General features: G+C 51.7%; 5 protein-coding genes across 5 annotated transcripts; 4 read left to right on the forward strand and 1 right to left on the reverse strand.

Moving 5' to 3' along the window:
* Positions 1–1,531: 1,531 nt before the first annotated feature.
* Positions 1,532–2,487, reverse strand: N7473_006196 (saposin domain-containing protein). The gene is made up of 3 exons (XM_057152136.1): positions 2,203–2,487; positions 1,691–2,130; positions 1,532–1,615 (listed from the first exon to the last, which is right to left on the reverse strand). Exons 1-2 carry the CDS (start codon positions 2,258–2,260, stop codon positions 1,859–1,861), a joined length of 330 nt encoding a protein of 109 aa, XP_057009941.1. The 5' UTR covers positions 2,261–2,487; the 3' UTR covers positions 1,532–1,615; positions 1,691–1,858.
* Positions 2,488–3,700: 1,213 nt separating this feature from the next.
* Positions 3,701–4,027, forward strand: N7473_006197 (Pfs NACHT and WD domain protein; the record flags this gene model as incomplete). Its single annotated transcript, XM_057152137.1, has 1 exon — positions 3,701–4,027. One exon carries the CDS (start codon positions 3,701–3,703, stop codon positions 4,025–4,027), a length of 327 nt encoding a protein of 108 aa, XP_057009942.1.
* A 655-nt stretch (positions 4,028–4,682) lies between these two features.
* Positions 4,683–5,084, forward strand: N7473_006198 (uncharacterized protein; the record flags this gene model as incomplete). The annotated part of the gene is made up of 3 exons (XM_057152138.1): positions 4,683–4,802; positions 4,943–5,032; positions 5,061–5,084. The coding sequence occupies 3 exons, from the start codon at positions 4,683–4,685 to the stop codon at positions 5,082–5,084; spliced, it is 234 nt and encodes a 77-aa protein (XP_057009943.1).
* Positions 5,085–5,428: 344 nt separating this feature from the next.
* N7473_006199 (uncharacterized protein) lies at positions 5,429–5,907 on the forward strand (the record flags this gene model as incomplete). Its single annotated transcript, XM_057152139.1, has 2 exons — positions 5,429–5,627; positions 5,681–5,907. 2 exons carry the CDS (start codon positions 5,429–5,431, stop codon positions 5,905–5,907), a joined length of 426 nt encoding a protein of 141 aa, XP_057009944.1.
* A 603-nt stretch (positions 5,908–6,510) lies between these two features.
* On the forward strand, positions 6,511–9,677 carry N7473_006200 (uncharacterized protein; the record flags this gene model as incomplete). The annotated part of the gene is made up of 2 exons (XM_057152140.1): positions 6,511–9,186; positions 9,250–9,677. 2 exons carry the CDS (start codon positions 6,511–6,513, stop codon positions 9,358–9,360), a joined length of 2,787 nt encoding a protein of 928 aa, XP_057009945.1. The 3' UTR covers positions 9,361–9,677.
* Positions 9,678–9,915: the final 238 nt, after the last annotated feature.

Below are 9,915 nucleotides of genomic sequence, written 5' to 3' on the forward strand. Positions count from 1 at the left end.
CAAGGCGAATATACATACTATAGCACTTGTCATAGTCTTTTCAAGCGGTTACAAGACTTAGTGGCTAACATAAGGGAAGACCTAGAGATCCTTCATAAGAACCGGCAATCCAACTCTTCCGAAGGGCTTCTAGAGGTCTCGCAACTTGCTGACCATTTTCATTCGTCGGTACAAAGCATTTCTGCCTAGGAGAATAATGTCCGATCCGCACTAGCAGGGCTGTGCTCTACGAATAGTCTATGCCTTGATAATAGCCGAGTTAAGAATAACGAACGCGAGAAAAAAGATCCAGTGATTTAGAGGGAATAGGCTATAAATACGCGACCGGAAAAAGACACCCTTGTGATAAAGAATAATGGGCATAGGTCCGGTGAAATAGGAGGAAAAGTGCTATTCAACTAGGGCAGAGTACAGCAATCCAAACAATTTGACTTCAAAAACTGTTCACTAGGCTAGGCAAGAAGTACTGCGTCATGCCCAGTATCATTCTCCGACTCAGCGCATAAAATTCAAGAAATAGATAAGCTACCAGTTCCACCATTCTCCAGCGATACGCAAGTAATACGAGACCTAGGATCCCCCGCTCGAGCCTGTCCCGTTTTGGATCGAGCCAACAAACGCGCCATAGCTGTAGTGACCTTGGAGCTGACACTTCTTTAACAACTTCGTTGCCGGGTCAATAAGATTTCCACACTTTGTCTCAATTAGTTTTTCATTCTAGTTACCATAAGAATCTGCCAATAAGAGGTATATCCTCGATCTTACTCACATAATTGCAAAAGAAAATGCCTGACATATCCTCGAAAGCTACTCGCGTACAGGTTTTTGGAGAAGATTTACACGTGATATTCTTCACATCCTGAAGGTGTTCAATATTCGCAACAGTTGCATTCATATAAGCGAGTCCGAGGGTCCAATCGCACTAAGAGTAGCCAGTCTAAATATTTGGCCAGAGTATAGCAAACTAGCACAGATATACTGAAGCAGGAGAACATCAGATAGTTCACAGAATTCACTATTAGGTATCAAACAGAACGCGGGGTCGTTTGCTTTCAGTCCCATATATTTGTCACGTGGAGATGCCAGTGTGGATAAATAAAAGTACCCACTAACTAGTTAGTAGCCGTGTCTCCTATTATATCAGTGGAATCTCGCGAGCTTAGTCACATACGGACCAGACTAACTAACGTTAACTAGTTAGTTAACTATTGCTATTAATTATTCGCGCTTTAATAGTACACTATTGAACTTTCAGCTGTTTAGCGGTCTGCAGATCCTCCCGCTAGAGAAGAGGTATATCCGTGCCCTTCGTTGCGCTGCGACCCACCCATGAGCTGCTTTGCGCCAGACATACACTCTGCAATCGTGTCGACCTTGATCCTTACGGTTCAACGTAGTATTGTGATCAATATCATCGCTGTCGTCCGCCATAGGCCTCTGGTGATTTCTATAGGCAAGTTTGTTTGTCATGTACAATAAGGAAGAATTGACCATCAGGGGAGAAGGCTTCTCTAGGATAGTGATAACCTTAGTCCAGTGTTTGTCTCCCAGGAACAGTCACGATCTAGATAGCCTATGTCACAGGGTCCGTAACATATACATACATCACAACGTCCTAGATCTCGGCCAGTCAGATCAAGTTATACATTCAGCTAGCTAGCTAGCAGTGGGATTAGCAGCAAGCTCTGACCTTTCACTTTTACGTGCGCTAGTACACTGAGAACACGCTCGAACTAGTAGCAACAAGAGCGTTTTCAATTTCTGATGCAAGCCCGCAAGATATCTCTAACACAGGGTTCACAGATAGTATTCACATACAGGATCGCAACAGGATCATTTTCACAACATCATGCTTAAATTAAACACAGGATCCAAGGAGTGTGCAAGCAGCGCTAGGGTCGCTTTCTTCAACCAAAATATGAATCAACTCGTTGGCGTTCTTCTCAATGAAATTATCACATTTGGACTGTTCGCTTCTCTTATAAAGCGAGCAAATATTTTCCAATGTGCTGACAATTTTCTCTTCCGTGCGGAAATTACCAATTTCCTGAATCATGCGACCATTGACATCTTTACAAAAGTCACATTCAGCATCACGGCGAGCTAGAACATTGTCTGCGCCACTTGTAACTAGAGAGAAGCGCAGAGCATCATGTTAGTAACGGGCGATCAGCAAAGTGCGGCCATAGGATACAAACTCACATGGAATGGCCCAGGTAACGCTAAGTGCGCTGAGCATGGTAAGGAGAGTGAGCTTCATGGTGGGTGGTTGTGAATGAAGGATTGAGAGACTGGCTCAGAAAAGCAGGGTGAGAGATATTTATAGTCATTGGCATGGAATGCCAACCCCTCGAGGTGGCTGTTTCAATGTTGCTGGAGGATTGTGGCTGACGTCATGGGGATCGACATTTATCAAAATTTCCAAATGGATCGTTCTCTTCAACCTGCGTAGCTAAAGTATTTGTGATCGCCCAGGACAAATGATCCACGGATCAACGGAGAATTGATCTCGTCTTGAGTCCCGAAAGTGCATTTTAGCTTCGGTGAATCTCGGTGTCTCAGTGCACTAACCCCATTCTAGTGCGGATCTGCGGGCTGGACTGCTACGTACCCACAGAAAGGATCTCTGGCACACAATGTCTGGTAAAAGAACCAGGATCACAATAACAAACAAGTCCAGATAGCCACAACCTGAAATGTACCACCCCTGCTAAGTTCTATTTGCAAGCCAAGATTTTTTTTGGCTGATTCATTAATGACCTGATACATCTGTGAAGAAACTCCTCATGCACCCTTTGCCCCCATCTTGGATCACAAAAGTTAGTGCTAAGGAATAAGTCGTTCTTACACAGCTTATTCGCGTAGACTTGATAGTAAGAGTATTAGATCTAGTACAAGTAGTTAGATATCTAGCAGATATTGTCAATATGTGGATTTGCGATACCCCTCGCTAAGCGTGTTGATAAGCAATACGCGGTAGCGGATGGGTGGGCCGCAGAGTAACGAAGGGCACGGATAGTACTTTTCATTCCACGAGTAATTTATCGGCGCAGCCCTGCCCAATATTTTTTGCCACGATTTGTGTCCTTGACTTCGTGAATTTCCCGGTGAATCTCGCCGTCGCCAACGTCGCAATTGATGATACCGATATCATGCTGTCTAAGCGTTTCGAGTAGTGAGGAACAGGCGGTGTTGTGAGAAGCGTTTGGGCAATGGATGGGGATGAGAGGGCGACGAGATGTACTCCATATGTGGGCCTGATCTCCTAGCAACGGGCCTTTGTGGTTTTTAGCTTGGCACATCTCGATTGTTCTGGACCACGGTTCCTCGAGGCGGCCCGACCCACACTAGGGGTTGCGTAACTTGCGTTCGAGGGAACAGTGGATTGTTCCTCTCCGTCTGTCACTTCTGAAGCTCCAGGAGCCCCCGCTCCTGCAAGCCCGACTCCTCTTTATCCTACCATATCTGCCATATCTACCACATTCCTCTCCGACATTATGTATAGTCATGGTCCGGCAATTTGTAGGCAATTTTTAAATATAGTACGGGATGCCACGGTAAGTGGAACCGCCAAGGAAGGGGGACGTTGTCTGACTGGCCTTCCTGAATTACACGTGACGGCTCCTTCTATCGCCTTCGTGAGTTTCGCAAACACAGCCCAACTACCACCCCACAACGCCCAACGCCGGCCTCCTCAAGAATGGCTCCGGACAACACCGTAAACTTTTCAGGAAACAATAATCAGGGATTCCAAACTCGGAGTCAACCAGGGGACAATTTCAAGGAGGCAAATGACAAATGCTTAAACGACCTGCGCCTGACCAACCCCCGCGATGATAAAGAGCGGATCAAGAACACCAAAGGCGGCCTCCTGGAGGGCTCGTACAAATGGATCCTCGGCCACCCGGACTTCCAACGATGGCGCAATGACGACAAAAGTCGGCTGCTCTGGGTCGAGGGCGATCCAGGCAAGGGAAAGGCCATGCTACTTATCGGAATAAGCCCGGGCCGAGCTGTGAGCAGATGATTCAATATATTCCGACGATTCTTTCCGCGACAGGTGTCGCAAGTCTTAAACTGAACAGAATACCACAGTCGGCAACACTCTGAGCAGCGCTCACCCAGTGCGGAGATTTCGGGGGCGTTAGGAGGAGCCGGTAAAGGAACGGATGCCCGTTCATGAACAGGAGCTAACAGGCGAGACTTAAGGCATCTTCTGTGCGCAGCCCTCTAGCGGCAGTCGTCACATGTCTTATACTGTGGGGACAGCTAGGGTCGCGCGCACCATAAGCAAAGCACCCTGTTAGGGGCAAGAAGGGAGGACGCTATGTGAGGAAGGACAGGAGACGGCAGGCAAGGAAAGCCAACGCGGAGACAGGAAGATCTAGGAGGATATATCTCCAGGGACTAGAAGAATACAATAATCCTACGTAAGGCACGGGCAGGAGGAAGACCAAACCCACGTCCGCCGGCCTCCCCCCCTTCTCGGGGTAAGTGAGAGGAAGGACGAAGGTTCACAAGATATCAAAACGGTCTAGGTCTTCAGTATTCGTTGCATCAAGACAGAGTCTACGTCGCCTCACGAATTAAATCTCGTTGCTCCGTCCGGCCAACTTTAAATGACCCATTCGAGCAAATCGTACAGGTACGGCAGCCGGTTCCTGTTCCCCGTAACTTAAAGCATGTCATTGCCCATGCCGAACGTCGTCGACATCATGAGTGAGTTGGAGACCACTAAGAGCTGCGAGTACAGCTTGTGGTGCCTCCGTAGCACGCAGCCAACCTTGCAGAGTCATAGGAAGGTATACAGTCCTCGCGTCACGGAACCCCCAAACCCGTGACTTGAGGTGAACGTGACAGGGACAGATTGCTTATCTTATATAGTCTTATAAAAGCAAGGAGGACTTCAACAAGTCCTCGATAATTTTTGATTTTTCAACAGGAGAGAGGTGGTCCGTTAGCCGAAGTCAAGCACCTTGTTGACAAAGCAGATAGCGCACTGTTGAACGACAGGGATCCACGTATCCTCCAGGTATGTAAGAATCACCGTTTGCCGCTAGAATTGCGCCCTCAAGGACGCGTAATTATTGTAATGATATCAACCGTACTACCATAGACGACGTGCCCCACGAGTCTGTCGAGCCCTGCCCTTGAGCGCTCTACTGTTGTCGGAAGTGGCTCTCGAAGGCCTGTCTCAGACAAACCGCCGTCTTCCTGTACGTTCTCGAGGATCGTGCGCTAAACCTCCTGTCTCACACCGCTCTATCCGACAGTTCCCCATGAATTCGTACTCCTCTCTATCGGACAGTTTCCCTTCGAATCACTGTTCCAACAGCGTCTCCGGATCAAGCCAGCTGTGGGCCGAAGTGAGGTAATCCGGTCCCAAGTCCCTACCTGCCAGAGACCCAGATAACAGACATAGCCATCCATGGCGGGTTCGACGACGATGAAACCAACGTTGAAAGTTGCGGTATACGACGACTCCATGTCATGGAATAATACCACCCCTAGGAAACAAAGCGACTCAAACCTTGTTGGCAATGCCAAGTCATCCGATATCCTCCTACTCCACAAAAGGGAAATCTCCGGAACAGTTGGACAGGTGCAGGGATTCCGCGTTGTTTTGCGTATGCCAATTAACCTACATACAGTAGCAGAGCACATATGTTTGCATGAACAGCTCCCACCCTGCAGAGGCCGGATGGGCTTAACGCCGATTTGTGGGTCAGAGAGGCCTCTTTCTTCCGGGTACGACCGCGACAAATCGAGCCAAAATTTGAGTTTACCACCTCCATGCCCGTCTCTTTGACCAGCTCTGACTCCGCCGCCGTCATGGGCTTCAAAGGTGGTAGCTCAGTCTTTTTGCCCATCGTGGAGGGCAAGTTCCGACCATATTTCAATCGATGAGTCCAGCCATATCGGAACTATGACCCGCCAGCACAAATTTAGTAACCTTGCTGTTGATCATGCTGCAAGCGAATTCAGCTTGCTAGATGTCTTGGTGAGAGGGGGCGTTCGTTGCAATGTTCTTCTGGTAGCTGCTGCAACTGGTCCATGCACAGTCGCATCTATGGTTGTGCAGTCGGTACGGGCTTTTGCGGGGTCGACGGAACGTGCCCTGCTCTGGCGTCCCTTTGAAGTTCACATTTCAAACATCTACAAACTACCGCCACTTTTTGAAATCCGGATTCCTCAAACCGGCATCAATCTGGTCTACATTGCAGTACTATACACGTCTTAGCCGGATGTACTATACGGAGAGCGGAGCTCCACATTCCCCGCGGTAGCAGCGGGGCGTCTTAGCAGAAGTTAGAATATAACTATCAGGATTTACCCGCAAGATTACCCGCAATCATGCATTTTCTTGGTGGAGCGGTAAATCTGATACATCCCTGCTATTATGCCCAGCAGCCGCGGCGTGTATAAGAGGCATAATTTCCACATCAGGCTTCTGGGATATTTCCCATGGGTACATGCGTGCTTCTACCTAGCCCAAGGGACACGGTCATCATGGTCATTCTGTTACCCATTCTGTTCTTAGCATCGGCCGGATGGGCCACGGCAGCCACAACCTCTGGCCGCAACCGCAGCAGCCTCAATGCCGGATGGAAGTTCTCGCGCTTCTCATCCAACCCGGACTCGCTATCGTACAGCACGCTCAGTCCATGGATGCTGCCACTAGCTAACGACTTCATCGTCAACGGTGCCAAGCACCAGGCCCCATCGGGAACGCCTCCCGGCAGCAATGTTCAGTACATCCAGGCGTCCTTCAACGACGCCAGCTGGCAGAGCGTCGACCTGCCCCATGACTGGGCTATTGCAGGCCCCTTCAACGCGCCGGGCATCAGTGGCGGCATGGGCCGGCTGCCCACGAACGGGGTGGGTTGGTACCGGCGGAACCTCGTTGCGACGGCGGACGACGTGGACGGCACCAAGTCCATTTTCCTGGACGTCGACGGGGCCATGTCGTACGCGGCGGTGTGGCTGAACGGGAATCTACTGGGTGGTTGGCCGTACGGGTATGCCTCGTGGCGTTTGGACCTGACGCCGTATCTGCAGGCCGGAAACAACATCCTCGCCGTGCGCCTGGATAACGCGGAGGACAACTCCCGCTGGTATCCCGGAGCTGGCATTTACAGGAACTTGTGGCTTGTCAAGGTGGATAAGACGCACGTGGCTCAGTGGGGCACGTATATCACGACTCCTTCCGTGTCTTCGAGTTCGGCGACGGTGAACCTGGTAGTGCAGGTCGAGAACAATGGCAATGTGACTCGTCAAGTCGATGTGAGCACGAATGTCTATACCATCGACCAGAGCACTGGAACAGCCGGGACAGCCGTGGTGGCCTCGTTCCAGACGACTACTGTCAGCGTCAACGCCGGCGCGAAGCAGTCGGTCAGCGGATCCGTCACCATCTCCAACCCTCGCCTCTGGGGTCCACCGCCGGCCCAGACACCGAACCTTTACGTGGCTGTCACGACCTTGTCCGCCGGCGGTACTGTTATTGACACCTATGAGACCAAGTTCGGTATTCGCTCCCTCACATACGACCGGAATATAGGCCTCCTGGTCAATGGACAGCATGTATACGTACAGGGCACTTGTAACCACCACGACCAGGGCTCCATCGGCACTGCCATCAACATCAGGGCCCTTCAACGTCAACTGCAGACCCTGCAGGAGATGGGCTCAAACGCTCTACGGACATCGCACAACCCGCCTGCGCCGGAGTTACTCGACCTGGCCGACAGCATGGGCTTCATGGTCCTCGACGAGGCTTTCGACTGCTGGTCGCAGGGCAAGACGTCAAACGACTACCACCTTCTCTACTCTGACTGGCATGAGCCAGACTTGCGCGCATTCGTGCGGCGCGACCGCAACCACCCCTCAGTCGTAGCTTGGAGTATTGGAAACGAGATCCCGGAGCAGTCGACCAGCCAGGGCGGCTCGGAGGGCCAGGAGCTGCATGATATTGTCAAGTCCGAAGATCCCACGCGCCAGTCCACCTCTGCCATGAACTCAGCCGGGCCCACGGCGCCGCTGGCGAACGTGATCGACATCGAGGGCCTGAACTACCAGGGCGAGTATGGCGCCTACGGCAGTTTCCACAGCACGTTCCCCAACAAGATGATATGGGGCACAGAGACGGCATCGTGTATCAGCAGCCGTGGAACCTACATCTTCCCCGTAACCAGCAGCAACGGCCAGACGTACTATAACAGCGGCGGGTCCGACAGCAGCCACATGTGGGTCAGCGCCTACGAACTCGAAAACCCGGGCTGGGGCGGCAGCCCAGACCAAGTCTTTGCGGCGCAGGATAACTTCCCCTTCGTGGCCGGCGAGTTCACGTGGACGGGCTTCGACTACATCGGCGAGCCGACGCCCTATAGCGGCAACCCAGGGGCGCGCAGCTCCTACTTCGGGATTGTCGACCTGGCCGGCTTTAAGAAAGACCGCTTCTACATCTATCAGGCCCGCTGGCGGCCCGACTTTGCTATGGTACACATCCTTCCGCACTGGACCTGGCCTGAGCGCGTTGGGCAGACGACGCCCGTGCACGTCTTCAGTTCTGCCGACCAGGTTGAGCTCTTCGTCAACGGTGTCTCTGCCGGCCGCCAGAACCGGCTGGGCAAGTCCGTCTACCGCTTCCGCTGGGACAACGTCACGTACAGCCCCGGTGACCTGCGGGCTGTGGCCTACAAGAACGGCAACCAGTGGGCCATGGATACGCGCAAGACTGCTGGCAACGCGGCAGCTCTCAGCGTAACGGTCGACCGGGCGAGCATCACCGGCGACGGGTTGGACCTGGCGTACGTGAGCGTGGCGGTCGTGGACAGCGCCGGCACGGTGGTGCCACGCGCGAACAACGTCGTCACCTTCAGCGTCAGCGGACCCGGGACGCTAGTGTCAACGGACAACGGCGACCCCACCGACACCACGCCCTTCCCGAGCGCGAGCCGCAACGCATTTTCGGGACTTGTGCTGGCGATTGTGAAGGCGAATGTGGGGGCCAGAGGGCAGATTATCGTCTCGGCTACGGCGAACGGAATCATTGGTGGGCAGGTCTTCATAACCGCCAGTGGGAGCGCCACGACAAGCACAACTACTTCGTCCGGCACCAGGACAAGCACGACTACTTCGTCTAGCACTACGACAAGCACGACTACTACACCCGGGACCGGCAATGTAAGTTACAGTCCGAGTATCTGTTTGGATGTGTTATAGCTTGCTGATCTGTCAAACTCGCAGTGCTCGGCCAAGTGGGGCCAGTGCGCTGGCCAGGGTTGGAGTGGACCTACATGCTGCGTGCCTGGATCTACCTGCACTTATCAAAACCCCTATTACTCGCAGTGCTTGTGAGTCCCGATTTAACGACCGAGGCACTTGTGGTGCCGACAGCATTGAAACTTTGGTGCTTCAAAGCTGGCCTTACCCTTGAAGTTAAGGGAGGAGAACGCTAGCTGTTTTTTCACATTTTAATTGTCGAGACATGGAGTGGTAACTTACCACTAGATAGGGGTTATACCGAGTGAACCACTTTCCTTTGTGTTTTGTATAGTAATTTGGTATCCTAGGCATTACGGCTATCGTAACACCGTGTACCTAACCATCCATGGGGTATTTCAACCTGCCCCATGATATTCGTTCTTTCTTCAATCAATCAACCTTTGCATCCCATATTGGTTCCGCTTGGTCCTATCCTCGATCCCATTCTCCTACCAGGATTACTAGCCAGTACTGTCTCAGATTGCTCCGACAGAAACCTATGTACAGTTTTTGCGAGACGCGTAATTCAAACGTCCTTCCGTATTTGTCTTGTCAGGTATTTTGGATTTCTATTCTTACAGATAGGGATGATATGCAGTCCTGCTGCACTTTATCCTAGATAGGTATAGCTCTGCTCTTGGCAGTAGG

Source organism: Penicillium subrubescens (assembly GCF_028828155.1).
Source record: "Penicillium subrubescens strain IBT 31985 chromosome Unknown utg000004l_segment0_segment0, whole genome shotgun sequence".
NCBI classification, from domain to species: domain Eukaryota; kingdom Fungi; phylum Ascomycota; class Eurotiomycetes; order Eurotiales; family Aspergillaceae; genus Penicillium; species Penicillium subrubescens.

Excerpts from the sequence above, each read along its gene's own strand:
- N7473_006196 (XM_057152136.1), bottom strand. The coding sequence starts at position 2,260 with ATGAAGCTCACTCTCCTTACCATGCTCAGCGCACTTAGCGTTACCTGG. Across the intron at positions 2,131-2,202 it reads CGTTACCTGGGCCATTCCAT|TTACAAGTGGCGCAGACAAT; the intron begins GTGAGTTTGTAT and ends GCTTCTCTCTAG.